General features: G+C 37.6%; 1 protein-coding gene across 1 annotated transcript in view; it reads right to left on the reverse strand.

Annotated features, from left to right (window-relative positions):
• Positions 1–636: 636 nt before the first annotated feature.
• Positions 637–26,461, reverse strand: part of Rit2 (Ras like without CAAX 2) — a 351,795-nt gene continuing 325,970 nt past the window's right edge. The window contains exon 5 of the mRNA XM_021150801.3: positions 637–1,835. Within this exon, the coding sequence (XP_021006460.1) occupies positions 1,608–1,835 (228 nt within the window). The 3' untranslated portion in view covers positions 637–1,607. The remainder of the gene's footprint in view (positions 1,836–26,461) is intronic.

A 26,461-nucleotide genomic window follows, 5' to 3' on the forward strand; every position in this document is an offset into this window, starting at 1 on the left:
TATTAGGATTTTAGGATGAATGAAAAAAATGTATAAAAGATGTGGTTTAAGAAAAACTCACCACAAGAGATCAATAACAACAACCCCTTATCCTAAGACCTAACACACAAACAGAGAAATCTTGTGGGATTAAGAAAGGAATTTTAATCTAAAGTATAAAGTAACTCTAAAATATAATATTCTGAAAGATTGAGTTTTATTCCAACAGGTAGGAATTGATAACCCCTTATCTGTATTTTCCTTGTTTGTAAACATGTGAAATGTATCATTTTCCTTTACACGTGTTTATGACTCCAGTGTTACTTCAGTGGAGTAAGTCTGCCAGGTGAATGTTACACTACAGGAAGCTAGGGCTTGTGTGATTCATTTCTCCATCCTCAGCACTTATCCGGTTTCAGGGTCATTGTGAGCCCAAGAAGAGAAAGAGACTGACTGCTGAAAGACACCCTTGTCCCTCAATTCTACTGTTCCCTAATTTATGATAAAACTGGCCTCAATCCATGAAAATTGTTTTGACGGATTCTGTTTTAGGCTTAGCTTTTTCAGTTTCCTCTTACACGCATCCATTATCATTCTTTCCAGTGGTTGCTCTCTGAGCTTGAATTTAAACAAACTAATTTGCACAAGGGGAAAATGGGTGACTGAGAGATTTTATTTTACACAATGAACAAATAACAAGACAAATAACAACAACATTTCTGATGTCAGCTTCTTGTAATGCTTCATGGAAAATGAGAGAGGAAATTTAATAATATGAAGAGAACACTTAGTATGTTAGGTCATATCGCTGCAGACAGATGGCTACTATGCAGGTGAAGCAATTCTAAGAAGATTCATTGAGAGGGGCAAAGGGTCCTTTCTTGGGCACATGTATCATCTAGTTCCTAGTATTGCTGTCTTCCTACAACAGATAACAGACTATCATCACAGTAACTTTACTGTGGTACTTCTATAAAGCATATGGCAGACTGAGCACTAAATATGGGGACATGTAATTTTAGTATTTTAATAGAACAAACTCAGTTCCTATCATGAATAATTTCTCTAATGTTCATCTATAGAGGACTCAAGACGAAATACCAAGACTCTTCCACTTAAGAGAAGACAAGGACATTTTTTTTTCTCTAAACTATTCCAGCCTCTTCATTATTTACAGATTTGTGAAATGCAAACAACCAGGGTTATCAGGCAAAAGCAGATCCCCTAAGCCTTTTATCATCCCAGTTACAAGTTTGCAGATTTTCTTTATAACCAGACAGCATGCAAAATGAAGCTACACTTTACAGGAAAATGAGGCAATTGGAATGTTAATTTTATTTGGTAATATATTGTAAAATCTATAAAGCATTATCCAGCTGATTGACAAAATCTATCCAGCTGTTAAAGGCAAAATAAAACTATCTCAAGACACACAGTTATAGAAGTCTAATTTCTGCCTGCAGGTAGATGTGTGTGTGTGTGTGTGTGTGTGTGTGTGTGTGTGAAGAGTGGGGAAGAGGGAAAGAGAAAGAGATGGAGAGAGAAAGAGAGAGTGAGATGGAGATATGAACAATTGTCTGGTTGATAAAACCCACAAGGAGAGACAGGAAGGATGCGGAAGCAAAGCCTCACAACATGTTTTCTCTCTTCTTCTTCAGGGAGGCTTTTATCTTCTTCCATAGGCTGTCCTTCCTCTTCAATTTCCTTTCCACCAAGGACAGCATGGATTCCTTCCTGCGAATTTCTCTCACTAAGCCTTGAAAAGCATCATCGATACCGAATCGCAGGGCTGCAGATGTCTCAAAGAAGGCACAGTTGTAGTCTCGAGCAAGATTCATGCCTTCTTCTGTAGATACCTACGGGGGCAGGGGGAGGAGTAGAGATAAACAGATAATATTAAAAAGAGGAGAGAAAGGCTTTATGAACAAAATGTATAATTTTATTTTGCAAAAGTTCTAGAAATTCTAGACTTGAAGGACAGATGAGAAATCTGAGTCCCACACTGGGAAAAAATTTTATCTCAAATTCAGTTTCTCAAATATCAAGATTTTCATGGTAGTGCAGTGGTCAACAACAGCACAGCTGTAGATGTATTCTATATTAAGTCCCCAGCTTATTTGATTTTGATTTTTGTTTCTTGTTTTTTTTGGGTTGTTTTTTGTTTGTTTGTTTTTAAGTTAGTTTTGCAAACATGGATAATTGTATTACTATTTTGTGTCAACTTTGTCTTCTGTTTCATAAAAGAACATGACTGGCATCATAGATGGTGAATAATCCAGCAATCAAAATTTATTATTTGGCCATGCTGACCAGCATGTCCAGTCAGGACTTAACAGATGGTTTGCTATGTGTCTTGCTATTATCTATAAAACAACTATACTGAGAACATTTCAAGTTCTGGAGTATTTTTGGTGATATAATTCACAGTTCCCTTCTACCAGTGCGTAATGAACATTTCACAAACAACATTCTGATGGAGGAATCTGAAAGCAAAACCCTGTCACTATGGTAAATGAGTCTTTCTCCAGCTTAAGCTTTACATTTCATCTGTGGGCTTAACATGCTATGCTTTGTATTATTGTGCTAGATGTTCTAGAAACTATAAACTGACTGAAGTTTGCCACTTTGCATTTTTTGTCATCCTTTGAATATTGATCAGAGTTCCTGGAGACAAAAGAGTGATCCACAAAACTACTCAAGGCTTTAAAGTTATTAACAGACATGTAAACATAAATTATGTAAACATATTTAAACACTATATCATTGTCTTATAGATGGTTCTTGAAATCCTGCTCAACATTTATGTCTCCCATAAACCTTTCAGATTACAATCTGTGGTTCTGAGCGACATGGCACACTTGAGATTTCTATTTTTGTGAATTCCTCCAAGACAACCTATGTTGGACATGGTATAACATCAACAAAGCAAACAAAAAGTGCTATATAAAATTCTGGTTACACTCTCTTCTTCATGCTTTGACACTCTGATAGAGAATACCAATCCCAATGACCCCACCCCCGCCCCCAAAAAAATCTTGGAGAAAATAAAAGACAGCAAATCTGTTGTATAATCATCTCACATTGAGGCATGAAAAGATGGATAGGGAAACATTGAAAAACTCCTTATAATAAATTCATAGAAATTAAAATAATAGACTTTCATAATCAATATGGTAAGACTCCAATAAAAGACAGATTGCCTAATCTCATTTTTGTTTGTTTTATTTTGTTTATAAAGTTGGGAAATTACCTTATTAAGCCAAGTTTATATATTATGTAATAATATAATAATATTATATAATAATATAATGCTCACTTCCAAAATAAATAACCACTAGGTTTCCTAAAAGTTGATTTTAATATGTTACACTAATTTTTTAATCTTTTTTAAAATTAGGTATTTTCTTCATTTATATTTAAAATGCTATCCCAAAAGTCCCCCATACCCACCCCCAACTCCCCTACCCACCCACTCCCACTTCTTGGCCCTGGTTGTTCCCCTGTACATATAAAGTTTGCATATAAAGTTTGCAAGACTAAGGGGCCTCTCACACTAATTTTCTAAATCAAGTCTGAAGAAACAATATTTGCAGATGGAAATACTTATGAAAACTCTATCATCAAATGTATTAGTGTGCACATATTCATGTTCATGTGAGTAAGTAAGTGCGTGTGTGTGCATGTGTGCATTTGTGTGTTTGTGTGTGTACACTCATGCATGTGTCTAGAACCAAAGATTATATAGCAGAAATAGAACACTGGATCCTGAGACTTGGTTTTATAACTGTTTGTAAAAGTATGAGATATGGGAAAGGAAAGAATTATTTGTTTAAAGCCTGAAATTTGTCTTAGACTAAAGTCAAAATGGCAACTACTACAAAGAAGAAAAGGGAAATACTCTCCACTTTGATTGTGTATCTTGGTCACAAAGGCTAGCACCCCTGACAAAGAAAATACTGCAATAAGAAGGAATGACAAGCTATATTTAAGGAAATCAGTTTTTCCTTAATTATGCCTATTGCCCTGTTTGGTGGGTATGAGCTGAGTTTCCAGTCTAATTTTCACCACACCAAGATATCCATGTACTGGTTCATCACAAATCCAGCATTTTTGTTCTTCATGGAATAGCTCCATCTTTCATTGACTTCCCTTTTCTTTCCTTTCAAGGCCTTCTGCACTGTCTTTCTTCAAGTCTTTGTTTTGCTCCAGTTTCTACAGAAATGATTTTTGTTGCAGTAAATCTTTAACCCAAAAAGCCCAGTCAATGAATTTACAACTCAGTTAATTGGTATCTAAGCTACAGGCCTAGATTGGATGGATCTGCCACTAGACTACTCTCTTCCCATCTATTAGATCCCATATGACTTGCAACATCTCCAAGCCACATGCTCCAGCTCCATTTTCCTTCTACTTTGTCTTCCTCTATCTTCTTTCTCTGTCTTCCCTCTCCATCTCCCCCATCTCTCCACCTCCCCTTCTCCCCCAAACTTTTTTACAGCATTTTAAATTTTTTTATTTTTTTAACGTTTCTTTATTAGATATTTTCTTTTTCTACAATTCAAATGTTATCCCCTTTCCTGGTTTCCCCTCTGAAAACCCCCTATACAATCATATACATCATCAAACCCAGACACTATTGCAGATGCCAACAAGAACTTGCTGACAGGAGCCTGATATAGCTGTCTCCTGAAGGGCTCTGCCTGTGCCTGACTAATACAGAAGTGGATGCTCACAGTCATCCATTAGACAGAGCACAGGGTCCCCAATGAAAGAGCTAGATAAAGTACCCAAGGAGCTGAAGGGGTTTGCAGCCCCCTAGGAGGAACAACAATATGAACTAACCAGTACACCCATAGCTCCCTGGGATTAAACTATCAACCAAAGAAAACACATGGTGGGACTCACAGCTCCTCCAAACTTTTTTGCTCCACCTTCCCTCCTACTGCCCAATCATTGGCTTTAGCTTTTATTTCAAAAGTTAAAGTTTGCAAGTCAAATGGGCCTCTCTTTCCAGTGATGGCCAACTAGGCCATCTTTTGATACACATGCAGCTAGAGTCAAGAGCTCCGGGGTACTGGATAGTTCATAACGTTGTTCCACCCATAGGGTTGCAGATCCCTTCAGCTCCTTGGGTATTTTCTCTAGCTCCTTCATTGGGGATCCTGTGATCCATCCAATAGCTGACTGTGAGCATCCACTTCTGTGTTTGCTAGGCCCCAGAGTAGTCTCACAAGAGACAGCTATATCAGGGTCCTTTCTGCAAAATCTTGCTAGTGTATGCAATGGTGAGTAACAAGTTTTTTGTTTTGTTTTGTTTTGTTTTGTTTAAATATTTTTATTAGGTATTTTCCTCATTTACATTTCCAATGCTATCCCAAAAATCTCCCATACCCTCTCCCCAACTCCCCTACACACCCACTCCCACTTTTTGGCCCTGGTGTTCCCCTGTACTGGGGCATATAAAGTTTGCAAGTCCAATGGGCCTCTCTTTCCAGTGATGCCGACTAGGCCATCTTTTCATACATATGCAGTTAGAGTTAAGAGCTCCGGGGTACTGGTTAGTTCATAATGTTGTTCCACCTAGAGGGTTGCAGATCTCTTTAGCTCCTTGGGTACTTTCTCTAGCTCCTCCATTGGGGGCCCTGTGATCCATCCAATAGCTGACTGTGAGCATCCACTTCTGTGTTTGCTATGTCCCGGCATAGTCTCACAAGAGACAGCTATATCTGGGACCAGTACAGGGGAACGCCAGGGCCAAGAAGTGGGAGTGGGTGGGTAGGGGAGTTTCGGGGAGGGTATGGGGGACTTTTGGGATAGCATTGGAAATGTAAATGAGGAAAATACCTAATTAAAAAATAAAAAAATAAGAAAAAATAAAACTTGTTACTATATTTATCTGTTTTTGTGCCCCAGCACATGAAAAAAAAAGAAAAAAAGAAAAAAAGAAAAAAAGAAAAGTTAAGGTGGGGCTCACTCCTCATCTGCAGTCCCTTCCTGGAGAATAGAATTAGCATCAAAATACAAGACCAGGGCTATCTACAACAGATTCTGACATCCTTCCTAAAGCAGCAGGACACAGTGAAATGAAAATTTCTGGTTTCTTTGGAGCCTCAGTTGTGTTATGCGTTATTTTTCTGGGCACTGTCTTATCAGAGGATGTTTATGCTAAATTAGACACATGGGAGGATGTTTTGCTGAGAACTGACACATGAGGCTTTTCTGGAAGCTGCCTAGGAAAAGGGCATTCTAAAGCGGATGCTTAAGAGAATACTTGATGTTTGGAATGGGTATAAATATAACTCATAAGACAGTGAGCAGACAGATATTGTGCAGTATTGGTTCATCTTGCCACTCTTTGTTGATTGTCATTTGTTATTACTTTGTAAAGAGAAATGAACTCAAGAACTTCAAGTGGTGTTCTGGCAGCTTCTTGCTGCTTCTACAGGATCAGGTCAACTGGAAAAGCCTCATGGTTTCTTCTGAATCAAACTGCCACTGCTGATTTGTGAATGGTATTTGCAAGAGAGTCGAGCTACTGCTGCTGCTTTGTGTGCACTGAACTGCTGATATGCTGACAACACAGACAGAATTCATCCCAAAGAACTATTTCTAAACAGATAGACATCATTCTTTGCCCTGTTAACTTTTCCTTTCCTCTGGTGGGTGGTGGGCTAGATGAGAGGTTAAAACATTTAAATACACTTGTTGAAGTAGGTTTTGAAAAATACAATCCTACAATTCATAAGCATTCTAATCTCAACCTTCTCACTATGTGCTCAAAACTGCTTCTTGATATGTGGTATGATTCTATTACACTAAAATTAAGCAAAAAGACATCTTGTCCCTTGGAGTAAGTAGTCTCTGCAGTAATTCGATGCTTCTTGCCTTCATAGAAAGATTTAGTGTAGAAGATGATTTTTACACTCTAACCTGTTTAGGAGCAATTAATATTGCATTATCCTCTAATTCCACTTAGGGCACTGTCACAAATAGACGTTCCATAGCTATTAGGAAATGTAAGAATTTAATATTCATCAGAGTCTAGATATGAGACACAGGGCTAATTTATTCTAGATCCAAGCATTGAATTGCATCTTTTTGTTAAAACGCTGAACATAAAAGGCTGGAATAATAGATGACGGAAAATTCACTCATTCACAAGTGCTACACTGTTATAAGAAACCCAGGGAAATGTCTCTTCTGGAGCTATCTCTACTTCCAAAGACTTGAAAAGATCTCTCCCAAAATAGGGTTGAACGCCTTTGGGTCACCAACCTTTTACCTTCTGAGCATTTTTTTCTTCCTACCATTTTGCAATCTGAACCATTAAATCCCAAGAATTCTTCTGGTCATTAATACTCAAGAATAACCCTGAAAGTTCAAAAAGTCTGTATAAATTTCTAAAAAAAAAAAAAAAACAAACAAAAAAACCCCTTTTTCATTAATGAATAAATATTGGAAGAAGTACCTTCCTATTATCCATACAGAGCCCAGTTTGTGCATGACAAAGTCCTTGTATTCTTCCATGGGCCCCATTTACCCATTTTATTTCTGTGGTCATATGAATCAAAAAGAACACTATCATTTATTCTTTTAAATATGAAAAATTAAGTGATTTTGTGTTATCTGGGTGCTGCAGGCTATTTCCTGAGCTGTTGAGTGTGAGGATGAAGGCAGATCCAGAATTTGTTGAGAACATTGAGGATGAGCCACTCTGGTAGAATTCATCAACATCATGAGAACATATCTTTACTGCTAGAGTAAGAGAATGCTGGGATAGTGAGTTTCTACTGCCTGTCCTCTTTGGTGTTGGGGTTTGGTTATGTCCCTTGCTAGATAATATAGATCCAACAAGTAGCAAAGATGGATGCTACTTTGGTTTATATGACTGAGCAGATTCTGAAGGGACGAGAGTCCAGAAGGGAAGGCATTGGGCTGCTCACAGATTCCCAGGGATTAAGTTGGTACATTGCATCTCTAGGACAGATAGCACTTATGATTCCATTCACATGCTGCTTCACACTGCTCTGGCCTTCAGCAGCCTCAGCTGAATTTAACGGATGCTATTTGTTCTGTAATTAAGAGGTTCAGTTTCCTTCCTCTGTTCATCATCTTTACAAATTGGAACTTGATATCAAAAATCTATGATAATCTGTAGATGATGTTTAGACAGCCATATTGAAATTAACAAGGGAAGCCCAGAAGACCTCAACACAGGAATTTGAAAAGAGAGCAAAGAAAAATTTAGAGGGAGGAAGTGAAAGGGGAAAATGATGCAATTACATTTCAAAGCTCTAAAGTTATTTTAAATATGAAAGAAGATTTTAAAAGATTAGTAGGCAAGCATTAACTTCATATGTTCCTTATCAAAACCTTGGGCACTAAGAACTGACCTGATTCCAAAACTCTTTAAGCTGCCTTTAGGAGAGCACCTCTCCCTATCCCTACCCCTAATACACAGGAGAGCACCTCTTTCCACTCCCAACTCTCTTCTGCAGGCATATACTCCAGCCTGGGGTACAGTGCCCAAGGTATTTCCTCCATTCTGTTTTCTTCTTTCCTTCTTTCCTTCCTCCCTCCCTTCCTTCCTTCTTTCCTTTCTTCCTTCTTTCCTTCTTTCCTACCTTCCTTTCTTTTTAACTAACTTTATTATTTTCAAAACTTGGCAATTAATAAAATATTACACACCAAGATTAACTAGACTCAGAGTCTATACAAATGAATGAGCATTTTCTATACAATTATAACAGGCAATTGGAATGAAAGGCATGGAGCATCACATTAAATTTTACATTTTCATTGTCAAATATATTTTGTGAATATATATTGTTTTCTTTAATCTCTTGTATGTGCAATACATTGTAAAGAATGAGATTTAACTTTATACATAAAAGCTGATATAATTACATAAACACCAGATAAAGTGCACACTATATAAAAGACTATTATTATAATATAAGGAAAACACTTTATAAAGATAAAAATAAACCTACCAGATATATTATATATGTGTGTGTGAATAAGCTTCTTTTAATTAAGAAAGAATGACCTCAGTTTATAAGAAGAAAGAGCTGATATTACTAAAATCCACAATTTTACTTGAGATTCCTAGCATATATCTCTTGGCAGTTAAATGAACAAGGCATCAAAATTCAGTAAGAATATAGATTTGAACAAAGCAATGAAAATAGTTGATACAACTTTCATGCATTTGATGCTACACCCGATGCCGCAGATACTTGTGTTAATTTCAAGTAAGCATCAGATCCCATGCTAAACCATGTCTGGAAATACTGCAATGAATAAACATCACATCCTATTCCAAAAAAAAAAAAAAGAAAGAAAGAAAAAGAAAACAGAACTGGGCTAGGAATCAATAGATAGAATAGCTAGGAAATCTCCAAGCGTTTGTGAAAAATATATTTCCATGTATGTGAAAATGAAATTGCATGAAAATTATAAAATATTTGGAACTGAAATATGAAATGAAATATAACATATGAAAATTTGTAGGACTATGTAAATCTATGTTAATATGATGTTCGTATCACTGTACTCATGTTTTAGGAACGTAGAAACAGGTAAATGTATCAATTGAAGCATCTACCCAACAAATTATCTCCATAGGGCACACATTAGACATATAGTCTGATACTAATCGGTGGCAGAGAACCTAGCAAAACATCAGCATGTAAGCAGGGTTTCGATGTGTCCTTGGCATGGTGTTCCAAATGAGTGATGAAATGTAGGTGTGGTCACTGGTGCCCGGACACAGAATTATCAGTGTGGATTTTTATTAATTCTTTGAGAATATTTTTACCAAGATGTATGGAAGTTATGTCTACTACCAATTAAGTGGAATTTTAGAAGGGGCAATCAAAGTGGAATAAAGGAGTCTTGAGTTAAATTGATACTTTTTATTCCCTTAAAATTATGTGTATGTGTTTGCGAGTTACCAACATTTTCCATATGCATTCATATGTGGTGCATTCTCTATATGAACAGATTGATGAGATGTTTTGTATTATAAAAATATAAGCATCACAAGTAAACCATTACAAACATCATAATTTATTTAAAGTAAAACGTAAATAAAAACTTCACAGCAAAAAAAAATTAGACAGGTCCAAAGTCTATACAACCAAAAGAACTTCTGTTTAGTTAAAATTGGTGTTCCAAACGTAAGCCATGAAGCTTCAGGTTAGATTTTAAGTTTTCAGTGTTGAGTACACTTTGCTTATTTACAGTTTTAGATAATAAAGTATATAAAAATTTTAAAGTCGATTGCAAAAATCAAGTTTATCTCAAATAAAATAAGAGAACACATTCCACACACAGGTTCTTACTACAGTCAGACACAGCAAACCAGCCCTGTCAGAGTGCCTGCCTGTATAGACTAAAGAAAGCTCAGATCTTTATGTTTTTAACCCCTCAGCAAGAGACACAAGAATGCTGTGCCTTCTACTTACCAACAAGCATTCACCTTTTAAGTAGCTACTAGAACATGAATTCTGAGTGATCTAATTGAGTTTCAAAGTAATTTCCACATTTTTATAATAAAACCTAAATGGAAATTAAACACTAACATATTTATCTTCTCTAACACGTCTTTTTAAAATTCTAATTAGATCAGTGACCCAAAGAGCCTACATTTACAAAAAGGAAATTAAGTGAAGATGTGAAGACACACGTAAGAAATAAATTTCAGTCACATTCTATCAATATTATGAAACCATATATTTATCATTCCTACCTTTGACTTTATATCTATGAATTATGAATGTATTTGGGAACTTACTCCCAAACATACCGGTTGAAAAAAATTCCACTAAATACTGGGGTTGTATACTTAGGAATTATGGCCAGTGTAAAGGCGGTAATTATGACCAAAGTGTTATTAAAACTTAGGGAACCTGCTCTTTATTTGGTAATTGTGGTCAGCCTTGGTCAGAACCTGAGACTGAACAAGAAGTAGCAGCTTTCCTACTCCGATTCAAAGAAAAAAGATTCATACTCTCGTGATATATAGTCTGCTAGAAGAAAGAATACTTTGTGTTACAATTAAATCTTGAGGAAAAGTAGCACTGGCAAGGAGAAGGAACGTGCGCTAAATGCTGGGAGTAAGACTTGGTGAACTCGTGTGCCAAGGAGCAACCCAAGTCACAAAATAGTTCGTGAGACTTAATGCTCACCTGAATGCCTCGGAACAATGGCTGGGGAAGTAAGAGCAAGAATTGTTTCATACAAGTAATAGAGACTTTCAAAAACCTAAAGGACGGTTCTCCACCAGCTAGAGGAGGGATTGGCAAACAGCTGAAAGGCAGACAGAGCACTGCCGCCAGGGAGCAGAGCTGGTACCAGATGGGCCAGCTGCTGGTGCACGCAGTAGCAGGGATCCGCTGACTCTAGGAGCTTCCTCACTCTTTACATCTGTTTTAGTTTTCACATTAGCTTAGTGAATGGGAAATAGATTGTAATAAATTGAATGATAGTGAAGGTTATTATGGTAATGGTAGCACCCAATAAGCTTTATAACTCTTAATAGCACAAAAGGAAAAGAATCGCAACTACGTGAGTGCTAATGTTCAGTAAGGAGAGCCAATCAGAAGGATGGCTCTTTTTCTTCCAGCAGAACTGCTGCTGGCAAAGTATCTTCTAGGTGAAGCTCTTCTCACAGGGTTACAGATACAATGCTTAGTGTATGAAGCAACCTCTGGAATTTATATATTAATGTATAGCATATGTTTATTATATATTATATATGTATATATACATACACACACACACACACACACATATATATATATATATATATATATATATATATATATATATATTAATGGTTAGACTGTTTCTTTCCACTTTCATTCATGGAGCTACTAAATATCCCTTTATACCATACATCATACTATTCCATATATATATGAATAAACCAGCTGAAAGCTTATATTGTTCTATTTTCTTTAACATTCAAGTTTACAAAACTTCATTTCACTTTATATATATTTCTGTTTTGCTTGTATGGTTATTTAAATATGCTTGGCCCATAGGGAGTGGCACTGATAGGAGGTGAAGCCTTGTTAGAAGGAGTGTGTCTCTAGGGGGCGAGCTTTGCAGGCTTCCTCCTATATTCAGGCTCTACCCAGTGCAGTCCTAGGTGCCTGTGGCTGCCAGTCTATTCCTGTCTGCCTTTGTATCAAGATGTAGAACTCTTGGCTTCTCTAGCACCATGTCTTCCTGGACGCTGCCGTTCTTCCCACTATTAGTGGACTGAACCTCTGAAACTGTGAGCCAGTTCCAATTAAATGTTTTCCTTTATAAGAGTTGTCTTGGTCATGGTGTCTCTTCACAGCAATGGAAACCCTAACTAAGACAGCCTGCCTATGGTCATGAGTGTGACTGGTACCTGTGGAGACCAGAAGAGCACATCACATCTCCTGGAACTAGAGTTAAAGCTCATTGTGTGGCACCATGTATGTACTAGAACCCCAACCTGGGTCCTCTGAAAGATCACCAAGTGCTCTTTAAGTGCTGTACCATCTCTCCAGCCCATTGTGTACAGTTTAAAATTTTAAATAGCCTTGTAAGTTTCATGACCAGTTCCAAAGAAAATGGCTTGGGTAAATTTTACCTGACTTATTTATTTAATTTTATCTGATATCTTTGGATACTTTCTGCTCCATTCAAACCATCTTGTTTTATATTCTTCCATGCAAATTAATATCTGGGTGAACCAAATGGTCTCATAGTTTGTCCTTAAGTCTTCTTGAAGAAAGATTTGGTTCCAGGACTCACACAAAAACTAAAATCTTAGAATTCTCCTCTTCCTTTTGGAAATGGGGAAGTTTTAAATAAACCTTATACCTTTTATCTCCAATCTCAAGATTGTTCTTTTTTTTTATATTTCTTTTTTTGTTTTTTTTGTTGTTGTTGTTGTTTTATTTTTTTAATAGGTATTTTCCTCATTTACATTTCCAATGCTATCCCAAAAGTCCCCCATACCCTCCCCCCAACTCCCCTACTCACCCACTCCCACTTCTTGGCCCTGGAGTTCCCCTGTACTGAGGCATATAAAGTTTGCAAGACCAATGGGCCTCTCTTTACACTGATGGCCGACTAGGCCATCTTTTGATACATATGCAGCAAGAGACACGAGCTCCGAGGTTACTGGTTAGTTCATATTGTTGTTCCACCTATAGAGTTGCTGATCCCTTTAACTTCTTGGTTACTTTCTCTAGCTCCTCCATTGGGGGCCCTGTGATCCATCCAATAGCTGACTGTGAGCATCCACTTATATGTTTGCTAGGCCCCGGCATAGTCTCACAAGAGACAACTATATCAGGGTCCTTTCAGCAAAATCTTGTTAGTGTATGCAATGGTGTCAGCATTTGGAGGCTGGTTGTGGGATGGATCCCTGGTTATGGCAGTCTCTAGATGGTCCATCCTTTCGTCACAGCTCCAAACTTTGTCTCTGTAATTCCTTCCATGGGTGTTTTGTTCCCAATTCTAAGAAGGGGCAAAGTGTCCACACTTTGTTCTTAAGAATTAATTAAATATAAATGTTTTGTAGATAGTTTTTATACTCAACTTTTTAGGAAATAGTTATGAGAAAGACCCATCTCAGAAAAGGCATGCTTTCTTTCCTATTTTGGATATATGGTTTCTTGTATCCGTTGTCATAGAACAAGTAAATGCAGAAGGAGCTTTATGTGATCAACCAGCCTACAAGATAAGGAAACAGAAATCATATTTTGGTCTAAGTGTTATCTTTAACCATGCTGAGCCACAAGCATGCAGCTGGCCAAAGCTCACTAAATATCGAATCCTGGTGACAGCAATATTAGCCTCGTAAGCTGTTGCTAGTGACTGATGGCCAACTCTAGAGAGTCCATCAAACTGCAGTCCCAAAAGCCAAGGTATGATTTCCAAATGACATTTTCCTATTGCAAGCAATTTATTGGAGATAAAGAAGGAACACAGTGGAATGGTAACCAGAGGTCTCTCTTGGGTCTTAGAGCTTATGGTCATCTTGTACTCTCTGGTTTCCATGCTTAGCTGCAGCAGAAGACAGACATTCTGTGACCCCTGGCCCAGATCTCATTGTTGTGTTCTAGGATTTTGCAGGTTCTTGCTCTACAGTAGCATTCAAGAGCTTTCTTGAGTATGCACCAGGATGGCCGAGTGGTCTAAGGTACCAAACTCAAGCTTCTGCTTCCAAAAGACATTTTATTGCAGCATGGACATTAGCATATGGACAAAGTCCTTTCACAGGGGGAGTTATAAGAGGTAAGGTTCCCAGAGCTCAGCATCCAGAACCGGGAGCCCTATAGTTGTGAACTCCTGGAGAGTTGTTTAGGCTTCTTGTGCTTCTCTTTATGTATTTACAAAAACCAACTCATAGATGCATCCAGGAAAGTATTTGAGGTAATTTGCAGGCAGAGTGTGCACACACATAAATAGTACTGTAATTGTTCTAATGTGTTTGAAAGCCATACGAAAGCTTCACCTTTGGATTGCAAATGTGCCCTGTGGAAAGTTTTTTTCTCCTTCTCATGACGACCTGCAAACTTACAAAACGTGATTTCTCAACACATCAAGCCTTTTAGGCCCACTGCTATTCCCTCCTTCACCCAACATGGACTCCAGGACCAGAGTGACTCTCCTGCCTTGTCTCAAGTATTATGTTCTGTTTGTCACGTGCTCCTCTGACCTTCCTTGCTGTCTGATTTCCTCATGTCAACTAAGTGAACATCTCATTTTCAGGAGACTTCATGAACATTTGTGAGATGTTACCCCATTTCTCTGCCTATTTCCTCTAGGGCATTGGTTGCTTTCAGAGATAACTTTACAAATGTATTAATATGCCTATTTTCTGTCTCTCTGAAAAACAGAGATGCCAAGTTATCCCTTCAGGGTACTCTTATTGTTCTCTTAGCCTCTGCTGTACCTCATTCCAGTCTTGGAATGGCACTTATAAGCAGGCTATAATTATAGAATGATGTCACTAGTCCTAAGCTGTGTGATGACAGACAGCCAGGATTGCAACTTTTACAGAAGCTTACTTTTTGGCTATGGGCCACTTGAAAAATTAAAAAGAAACTCTCCCCATGATGTCACTTATGAATGTGTCTTCTAACCTCATTTTAGTGGTTCTCAACTCTCTCTCTCTCTAAAAACAAATTTAGAACTTCCATATGAAACATAAATTGAAAGCAGCAATTATCCAGGTGGATAAAGAGAGGGATTCAGGGACTGAGAACGAGGAAAGCAGAAGTGTAAATGTGACTTTTGTTGTTCACCAAGATTGAAGTAAAGAAGAATACAGAAGTAAGTGTAAGTGCTTAAACTACTTAGTAGCTTCTGAAATTTTCTGGAACCCAACTGAGAAATTAGGAAAGGAGTCTTGTTAACATTTTGTGAGCATACACTGAGCAACAAAATGCAGTGGGCTTTCTCCCTCTTGGTGCTCCAGAGTGGTATTGATTGAAGCAGGACATAATAAATGAAATGTGGTAGCCAGGGCTTTTGAGGCCCAGGATGGTAATGGCTCCAGGGTAAAGGTTTGGGACTGCTTTGTAAGGAGACATTTGAAGTCTCCAAGGCCTTGTGCTTTTCATCTAAAAGAACTGTGCAATGCTGGGGGAAAGGTTGCCATGGCAGCCAATAGTTGCTATGAAGGGAGAGAAGTGAAGGTTAATGCTAAATATTTTGCTAACGGTGATGATGTCTAGCTTTTCTTTGAAAATTTCCTATAAAGATTTTTAAATAAGATATTGTGAAAATTATAAATCTATAGACTTAGTCACCTATGTACTCTGTATATAGTAATATATATGGAGAGATGTGCATCTATGCTCATATGTGCTATGATATTTCTTTATATGGTTATACTAATAAATATATACACTTGATACATACTAAATCAATGATTTGTTGAAACCTTCAGTAAATTATTATCCATAGGTAAGTTTTCCAAGAGTTACAAAAAATTATTCTTTCACTATAAAAAATGTTTTAATGGTTAATTTATCACATTAACAGAATTTGTACTATGCAAAATATAAAGAAGGAAATTATAACTCATAATGCATACAACTATTATAATTAAGTAATAATTGTATGACTTTATAATGTCTTATCCCTGCAAATTATAAGACAAGCAAAAAAGGAATATTGTGTTTTCTATAAAACCTCAACCCTTTGCATATAGAACTATGTAAAACAAATATCTTTTTTATTAGATATTTTCCTTATTTACATTTCAAATGCTATCCCGAAAGTTCCCTATACCCTCCCCACTTCTTGGCCCTGGCATTTCCCTGTACTGGGGCATGTAAAATTTGCAATACGAAGGGGCCTCTCTTCCCAGTGATGGTCGACTAGGCCATCTTCTGCTACATATGCAGCTAGAGACACGAGCTCTGGGGGTACTGGTTAGTTCATGTTGTTGGTAAAACAAATATCTTTACTATCTCTTCCATGAATAAATGAATAAGTACACAGGAAGGTGGCCAAGCAAGAACCAACCTCTTTTAAAACAGTGTTTAGAAAATCTAGAAGGTACTGTGAATTAGAAAAATTCAGAAGTTTCAATTGTATAGGAATTAATGAAGACTTTAAGTTATTTCCAATAAAATGTGCATGCAATCAATTTAAAGCACCACAAATATATAGTCATATATGCTTTTGTGACGGAACATACACCCTGCAAAAAAAAAAAAAATGCCCAGACAGCATGAAAGTGACAGGGTTTCCATGCTTGCTCGAGTAGATCCAGAGCTGGAAGTGTGAGATGACCCTGAGAGGTTCCTCGGAAAGCTCTCAGATTCACAGTTCTGTCCAGGATTATTCATACTCACAATAGGCCTATGTAGCATTAGGGGTCATATAAGGGGTCAAAGGCATGCTGTGAAAAGGAATATGAAGTTGAAACAAGGAACTTTGATGCTTTTCAATCTTAGAATATATGTAAGATAGAAATTATCATTCTCTGACCTTACACACAGAGACTTGTATGTAATTCAAATGTGCTCTATGCCTGTGCCTGCTGACACCATTGTAAATGTAAGGCTCAAGTTTAGCAGAGCTATTGATGCACTTGTCAATCATTTTACTTGTAAGTACCCAGAATCCTTTACTGGATTTAGTAATCCAGTAAATGAGATCCTTTACTGGATCTCATTTAGTTTTTCAGAATCTGCGCTTCTCAGATCTCTGACCTCATCTCATTTTCAATAGATCCTCACCCTCTTATATCACCTTAGTGAAGAAAGTGTCCAAAGCTAATGGCTCTAAAATCACAGACTGGTATCTGAACATTCATCTGTGGTATTATGCATCTTGTCTTATGCCTTTCAAGAATCCCTTTGGAATTTCCCACAAGGCCTTCAGTGCAGCCAGTGAATCAAATGGGATTCTTTGAAATACTTTCTCATCTTCTAATCAAATCAATCTTTCTTCTGTCAAGAGAGTTTATAAAATTAATGCAAATATCTGAGCTCCAATTAGTTAATTCTGTGATTCCCCATTGTCAGAAACATCATGGAGAACATTTAATAATTGCATAAAATAAAGTCCTTATCTTTAAAGCTAAGACTATAGACAAACCCATATTTGGGTAAGAAACTTTGCTTCTAAAACTTGAATTTCCTCTTTTTTAAAATAAGTGAAACAATACTAAATAATAATATTTCTTTCAGAAGATTATGTGATAGCATGGCCTGTAACATTCTCAAGGCCTACAAACTTCTTGATAAGTAAGCGCTGGAATAATCTAGACCTTTTAAAAGAACAAAAGGCATCACTTGGGCTAATGGTCCTTCAATTCTGTTGTAATGATGTATCAACATCACTGGGACATGGAATGCTGAGATAGCTGGTAAAATAGTATTCTTGGATGATATTTTGTAAGTTTTTTCCTCCAGAGGGGATTAGCATTCAAATCTGTAGATTAAGGAAGGTTGTGCTCAGTGATGTGCTTGACAAATCATTCCATCCATTAGAAGCCTAGAGTGAGTGAAGAGGAAGATGGGTTTGTTTCCAGAGCATGCGTGAGAGCATCCAGCTTCTTGTTCTTCAGACATGAACTGCCTTCCTATGCAGGATTTGAACTCAAGCCACCATCAACTCCCTTGGTTTAAAATCCTTTTCTTTGGACAGGAATTATATTGTGACTTTCTAGGGTGTCCAGTTTTTTTAAAATATACCTGACATGGACTTCTCAGCCTTCATAATCACATGAGCCAGGCGTTTATAACAACCACCCCCCTTTCGTGGTAAGTCCTGGTTCCATAAAGGACTCTATTAGGACCTAAATACAAAAGGATGAAAGATTGCAAATGCAAGGTCCTAAGTGATCCTAAAGAGGGTCACTCTCAAATCCCTAAGACATCCTTTCATCTTGTTCTCCACCTATCCACTATCCAGTTTCTACAAGCAAGTCCTTGATTAACCATCCCTCTGTAAAACCAAGATTTCTGTGAAGATTCTTTATACTTAATGACAACATAATTTGAATTTCTGAGATTTCCCTCATAGATCATGCTCAAAAAAAAAAATCATCCATCTTATATAACTTAGGTAAACTAAAAGAACCAAGGAGTGCCCAAATCCCCTAAACCTTTCAGTTCTTTAACATTCAAGTTGACACCTAAAGGTATTTTTCCTACCATTTCATTTTCCTCTTTATTCTGAATACAGTGACAATGGGGTGAAGGGATGGTGTCTGCTGCAAGTGAATCTGTATGAAGAGGAAACTGGGGGTAAAGTGCTAAGAATGTCTGGGAGTAGATGATGTTGCTTTCCAAGAGAACTGGTGATATTAGACATCTGAAACTGGGGTTTCTTCTATAAAATTCAAAGGTGTATTTTTAAAATTGTGTCCCTTAGTGTCCCATCCTCTTGGAATTGGAATATTCATGCAGATTCAAGTGGCTGCACACATGACAGTTTCTAACTGCTGCAAGAGACCTTGTGTGCCCTTAGAAAAATCTTCCATTTGTTGCTTCCTCAGGGCAGTGGCTTGATCACTCCCCAGGTGAGGCCAGTGACTGCCCCAGGAGCTGGGTACACAGCATGCCAGCATACAGCAGCCATTCTTGACAAGTTTGTTACAAAGCAGCGATCTGAGACTGTTCACATCTGTGACACCTGCTTTTGCTTCTGGATTCTGGTCATGTCCAAGTACCTGAGAACAGACATTATCACTGGAAGGACTTGTCAGCTTGCTGACATTATCTGCATTCCATCCTTCACAGAAGAAGTTGAGAACCCAGACTGTGTTAATTCAAACAGCCCTACTGGCTGAGATACAGACAGGAAGGCATCCTGTTCAGTGACTGATCTCTGAAATCCAGTGGCCTGGGCTCTATTGCATATTCTGCAAATTGCTAATTAAATGGCAATTAAGCTACTTAGTCACCAAGACTGTGTTTTCATGGTAACAGGAAAATGGTAACAGGAAAACAATAAATCCGATAAGCTTGCTTATAATGCATTCAATGCAAAAACTACTTAGAACTTTATATTTGTTTGTTTACAAAGTGCATATACTGACAGACACACTTGTGAATTCTGACTTCAGTGAGAGGGCTGCTTCTTATCTTTATGACAGCGCAGATAGATTTCTATTATTAGAATATAGCTGGATGCACTATCATGTCTGTGTTTAGAACTGTTGATTATTAAGTTGGACATATTTTACTAAGTGAAGCAATATCATATTGTAATACAATCACAAATATTTTGTGAGAATGTAAGAGTGTGTGTGTGAAGTTGCTTCTACCCCAATTATTAGTGATTTCTTCTATGCTTTAGCCTTTTAAAAAACTCTACCCCATAGGAAGACCAGCAGTCTCAATTAACCCAGAGCCCTGGGAGCACGCAGACACCGAGCCACCAACCAGGCAGCATAAACGAGCTGGTCTGAGACCTGAACACAAATATAACAGAGGACTGCCTGGTCTGGCCTCAGTGGGAGAAGAGGTGCTCAACCCTAGAGGTGCCTAACCCTCAAGGGACTTGAGGCAGCCTCAGGGAGAGGAGAGGTCTGGTCATGGGGGAGCATCTACTCAGAGACAAGGGCATGAGGAATGGGATGAGGGCCTGTGGAAGTGGGGACCAGGAGGAGAGTAACAGCTGGATTGTAAATAAATAAAATGATGGTGATGATGATGATGGTGATGATGATGATGGAAAAAACCTCTTCATCCTTGTGAGTCTTCTATTGAACCAGACTCCCTTTCACATTCCATCCCCAGGAGCAGAACCAATGTATATGTGAAGCTATCTGCTACCAGCTTTCTGTATTCAGCACTATAGTTACTAAAATCATGCTTAGTTTCCATTCCATAACATATAATTTCTATTATAAATGTCCCTGTCAGTGAATACACCCCATTCCCTGAAGGTAGAACCTTTCTCTCTGAACTGATGCATTATTTTTACCCTTATCCATGCATCTCCCAGGTCCTGGAGATGGATGACCCCTTTACTTTCCAAATAGCACTTCTCAAGGATGTAAACTCTCATTTTCATCTCCTTTTCGTGATCAGATGCCAACTATATAAAAGGTTTTATAAGCATTTACTCACTAAATTAAGTTCACAAATAAATCAAGGACATTGCTTTCTCATCTGCAAAGTGTCCAAAGGATTTCTGGGAAGTATTTCTACATTTTTTATTTCACTAATTATAAGCAATCTCTAAGAGAAATATGGAAGATTATCATAAAAAATTAAAATTTAAGTTCATTTATCACACCAATTTGCAATGCAGCCTTATTTAATGGATAGTTTTTATTTGCTAGCTGATTGGGAAGATTTTAGAGTCTATTTTATATAGTTATTGTGAATAGTCATTACTGTCTTAATATTTAGGGCCATGAAGTCCAGCTTTTTTGAGTAAGCTTCCTGGAGCCTAAATTTGCTTCTCAATGGGGGTTGTAATAGCTAATAATTTTGTCATTAGTTTCTTCATCTGATGCATTGGGATGCATAATCAAAGCATTTGCACATTACTTGGGTGAATATTGTGCAATTACAAAGCCAATTAATATTTTGGAATTTGTATCAAAAAAGAAAATGACTTACAAGAATCTAATATCTACTAACAAAAAATATATGCTTCCACTTAAATTGTGACTGCACAGAAAGTAGAGCCCATTTATGACATGTATCCAGGGAAGAGAACCCAGGCTATGAACATCCAGAGAATAGTGCCCACGTTGAAGCTGTACAGAAAACAGTGCCCAAGTTGTGACAGTCCAGAGAAGGGTGGCTAACTTGTGACTGCACAGAGAATAGCATCTACACTGTTTGGCACATTTCAGAATAGTGATGCAAAGGATGTGATTCATGGAGAATTAAAAACAATAAACTTTAACTGGGAACGTGTCTTTATCTTCCCAGACACAAGCTGACATGCGGCTTCTTTTCATGTGAAAGGAAATATTTACTGTCTCTGAAGGTATTTTACAGCATTAAAATTCTGTTTGTGGCTTTCGAAAACCTCCCCTGGAAAATTACAAGCGGTATTAAAAGGAATTCAGACAGCCCAGGGAGAAATTGATGGATGACTTGCCATATTTAAGACAGCCTACTTTCTGCTAAGGTCTGCCCTCACACACCAGAAGGACAAAAGCAAAGTCTGGAAGAACAGAGATGCTAGAGAACAAAGCATGTCAACATCAGAGATTTCTAGCTTTAGCCTAAAGGGAAAGACTATTATTTAATATATACATACAGAAATAGACACATGAAGGATCGCGATCATAATTGCTTTCAATATAAACATATGCATGAATGTTGCATTGTGTATAGTAACAATATATCCATGTCACAGTAATTATACATACATATACAGATGTACAAACATATAAAACCTCATAAAGACAACGTAATTTTTCTGGTCCCCTAACTAATCCTTATATAAGATTTCTGCCCCTGACTCTTACTAGCTTATTTAGCTAAGATTGTTTGTTTACCTTTAAAATGAGTATTTCAGAATAATATTGAAATCGGCTAAGATACAATTAGGTATGAGGTTATTATTAACAAAATAATCTGAATCTAAAACACAGGCTCAAGAGTTGGTTTCAAAGCAGCCTAGCAATAAATTGCCCTCTGAGTACAGAAACCTGGCAAATAAATACCAGACATTAGGAGTTCAGGGTTTCCATGGATACCTCAACCTGAAAGAGGTTAAATGATAGCTCTTTAGGTCTCTTTGGACAAATATTCTTGAAAGAAGACTTGGAGGAGGCTAGCCTAATTAGTTACCAGAAGGAAGAAAGCATCTAACTGCCTTTGAAGACAACTTTAATTAAGAAACAAGAGAGATGAAGGAATTGAATTGTAGAGGCAGTAAAGTATGTAGCTGTGAGGTTTTATCATTACTGAAGTCCAACTGAAATATCAGCAGTTACCTAAACCAGGGATTTCCAGGTTTCTGTTTTCATGAATAAACTTCTTTCAAAAGTTGAAAGTTGGATGTGTTGGAATGTTTCAATGATACAATGCAATCTGGAAGACTTTCTCTTTTGTAAGTGATTGTCCTTATTTTACCTTGAAACATGTAAAAAATATATATGCATATACATATACATATATTCAACAAATTTTGTACAATATATATTATCTCTGACCCAAGGCTTTGCAATTACCTACTCCTGGCTATTGTCGAGGTTTTTCTGTCTAAATATTGGTGATCTACATATTAACTAAAGAGGCTAAAACACATCCTTCTGTTGTGAAGAAATAAATATAGAATACATTGACCTCAGAATAAAGTCAATGGAAATATAAGGAAAATGTAGAAAGATATACTCTGATGATGTGGTTAGAGACTCTAAAACTGGTTAGGGGTGAAGGAAACAAAATTTTATTCTCTAGTTATTTGAATCATTGCATTTATCTTCTGTTACTTTCATATTTGTTTAAAAGCATGAAGTTCTATAAATTAGAGATGTTCTAATACTGCTTCAATTTTCAGCAATAGAACATCATGCTTGAACACTGTCTGATGTGCCTTTTTTTTTAATCCTCTGGGGTTTTGATTGTTATGGAACTTATTGATGAAAGAAGCTACAGCTGGAGGGCTGGAGAGAAGACTAAATTGAAAAAAAAATAGCTGCTAGGCCAGCATAAAAACCTGAGTTAGGATCTTAACACCAATAGGGTAAAATGGTCACATGGGCCCGTAACCCAGTCTTGTGAGATATGAAAAGTGGATACACAAGGCTCTCAGGGGTTTGTAGGTCACTTCATAAGCTGATCTCCAGGATCAATACAAGACATAATTTCAAAAGAGGAGGTTGGAAAGTGATAGAGTGGGCACCCAGTTCCCTTCTCTAGCATTCACATGTGTGCATACACAGGCATATGTACCCACTAACACACAATGTGCATATATACCACTCACACACCATATTCTAACTCCCACTTATGCACATATAAATACACAGACATGTATATGTCTATCACATTTACACAGGCACACAGTCATACAGAGAGAGAGAGAGAGAGAACTGAAAACAGAAACACAATCACAAATGGTCATTCTCAGAAAGAGCCATTTTTAGAATCAGACCTTCACATTTTGCATCATGATTTAAATTTAAGGCTAGGTGTCATCTGAAACATAAATATGTAACAGGAACTTTTACTTATCAGATGTAATTGTCTCAGAGACTTACTGCTGAATAAGCTCACCCTTTCGAGCCCTTTCTGAACTCTGGCTGGCTGGTTTAACTCAGTTGCTCTGGCCCAAATTCCTCTTGAAGCTGACTGATTCAAACTGGCTTCTCTCAGCTTCTGACTGATTTCTTTCACTTGGCCTCAAATCAACTATTGCAGTCTGTTCTATTTTCTAGCTTCTTCTCAATGTCTCATTCTGTCTTCACCTACAACTTCTCTGTGTAAAACTAAACAAAACTGCTGCTCTCTCTCTGTCTCTCGTCTCTGTCTCTGTCTCTGTCTCTGTCTCTGTCTCTGTCTCTCTCTCTCTCTCTCTCTCTCTCTCTCTCTGTGTGTGTGTGTGCGTGCATGTGTGCATGTTAAGTAACCTCCCTTTCCTGTACTGCTCCTGTGAGTTGAGTGTGTCCTATCTCTGACTCATTCTGTCAAACCTTTTTCTGATTCATTACTTTGTCCCTCAATTAGATGTCACTTACAAATATGACTGCTTCCTTCTACCAACTAATCATATCTTCATTGTCAGGGATTAAAGGTGTATACTAAGGGAGTGTCTTATTCCAGTCATATTGTAATATAATCTAGAGCATTTCTGCATTCCAAGCAGCTCATATAGACCTAGAAGGTCTTTGGATGTGATCCCTTGCTAGAGCAGCCATGGACTAAAATTTCTGTACACGAATGCTTGGAAATGGGATGACAAATGTAGAATGAAAGGGGGCAGGGGGAGAATTTCTAGGATTGCTTACAGCATAGGACAGGTCTAGAGAGCAGGTGAGTGTGTCATCTGTCTCTCTAGAGGCCACTTCAAAGTACCAAATAAATAGTGGTAATTCCGTGAATAAGCAAAGAGCAGTGAGGCGGGAGTGGGTGAGTGGGTGGAGGAGCACCATCACAGAAGGAAAGGGGAGGGGGAGGCGATGAGATGAAGGTTCTGTGGAAGGGTAACTGGGAAGGGGACTATCATTTGAAATGTAAATGATTAATAAAAAGAGAGAGGGGGAGAGAGAAAGAAAAGAGAGAGAAAGTGGAACTTCCTCAAGGAATCTCTGACACCAGGAGTTGTTTTGTTTTTGTTTTGTTTTGTTTGAGGCTGTCTAGATAATAACTACATCCTAATTTAGCACACAATCCAAATAACTGTTAACACCAAAGATACAGTTTCAGGAATTCATGAGCACCTAGAACAGTCAAAGAAGTCCTTACAGTGGGCTAGAAGCAGAGATCCCTATATGAGTTGAACTACTTAAGAATCCTTCTGGCATGAACTGGTTTAGAATCCTTCCTGCAAATGTCTTTTGGTTGTTGAACACTGTACTGGCTAGTTTTGTGTCAACTTGACACAGCTGGAGTTATCACAGAGAAAGGAGCTTCAGTTGAGGAAATGCCTCCATGAGATCCAACTGTAAGGCATTTTCTCAATTAGTGATCAAGGGAGAAAGGCCCCTTGTAGGTGGTGCTATCTCTGGGCTGGTAGTCTTGGGTTCTATAAGAGAGCAGGCTGAGCAAGCCAGGGGAGGCAAGCCAATAAAGAACATCCCTCCATGGCCTCTGCATCAGGTCCTGCTTCCAGACCTGCTTGAGTTCCAGTTCTGACTTCTTTGGTGATGAACAGCAACATGGAAGTGTAAGCCAAATAAACCCTTTCCTCCCCAACTTGCTTCTTGGTCATAATGTTTGTGCAGGAATAGAAACCCTGACTAAGACAAACACAAAGAGTAATTCGCCATCATGGGCAGTGGTCTGAGGAGGATTATAAGGCACAAGAGAGAATGAGAAGAGAACATACAGTTTTTCCTTTTGCACAAGTATAATTCTAGTTTGGTAGTAGTCCAGCTCAAGAAGAAAGACTCTGAGATGATCAGCAACAAGCAGCAACACTTACATGTGCTTAAATATTTACCAGACACAATTCTAACCATAAACATAAACTATATGATATACAAAGAATTACAGCGATCTTTTACATAGAGCAAGGATAAGAAAGATTGACACGTGGCTTTTTAACCCTTTTTTGATGACTTTCAGTCCCTGCGTGATGGATTGATGTGACATTTTTGATATGTCCAAAGAGATATAGAATAGCTACAGTCAAGTTATTGAATAGTGATGTTAAAAGCAAATCAAAGCTCCTTCTTAACCTGCAAAGAACCAACTGGAAAATTGCATATTGAAGATAAACAATATCATCAAGTTATAGATTTTAGGGTTTTCATACATAAGTGATTTAATATAGGTAACATAGGAAGTTCACAATAGGACCCCCTGTTTTCTCATAGCATATCCAATAACTAAAAGTCCTCCAAATGACATAGCAATGGTTTCTTCTTCTTATGCAGTTGCTCCCTAACAATCAGTTTCTTTGTGAAGACACAAATTTGTTCATTATTTTTGATTACAGAGCTTCATATCTATATTTGTTCCCCAATTTGCCCAAAACAGGAGTCTTTGCTGAATAAGCATATGAAATCCTTAATCATCATACTGTCTTTTGATTAATGCATACATGTGTTCAGAATTTCTTACAGTACCTACATTGTGCTTCTAGACTTGTGGCAATACCATATAGATATTTGATTTGTCCTCTTGGGGCAGAGTCCCTAACTAATTTCCTGAGCAATGTCATTTCTAACTACATCATTATTCTACCATTAAATGCTCCTACTACAGAGACCCTTAATCCTTTTCAGCATTTTGAATGACTGTCTTTTACTCCAATGAAAAAGAAAACTATGATTAAGAAGTTTAGACCAGTAACCTCCAATCACATCCTCTTAGAGGCTGATGAGCAT

The sequence above is a fragment of the Mus caroli genome, unplaced genomic scaffold (genome assembly GCF_978045245.1).
Source record: "Mus caroli unplaced genomic scaffold, Mus_caroli_1 scaffold_19, whole genome shotgun sequence".
NCBI classification, from domain to species: domain Eukaryota; kingdom Metazoa; phylum Chordata; class Mammalia; order Rodentia; family Muridae; genus Mus; species Mus caroli.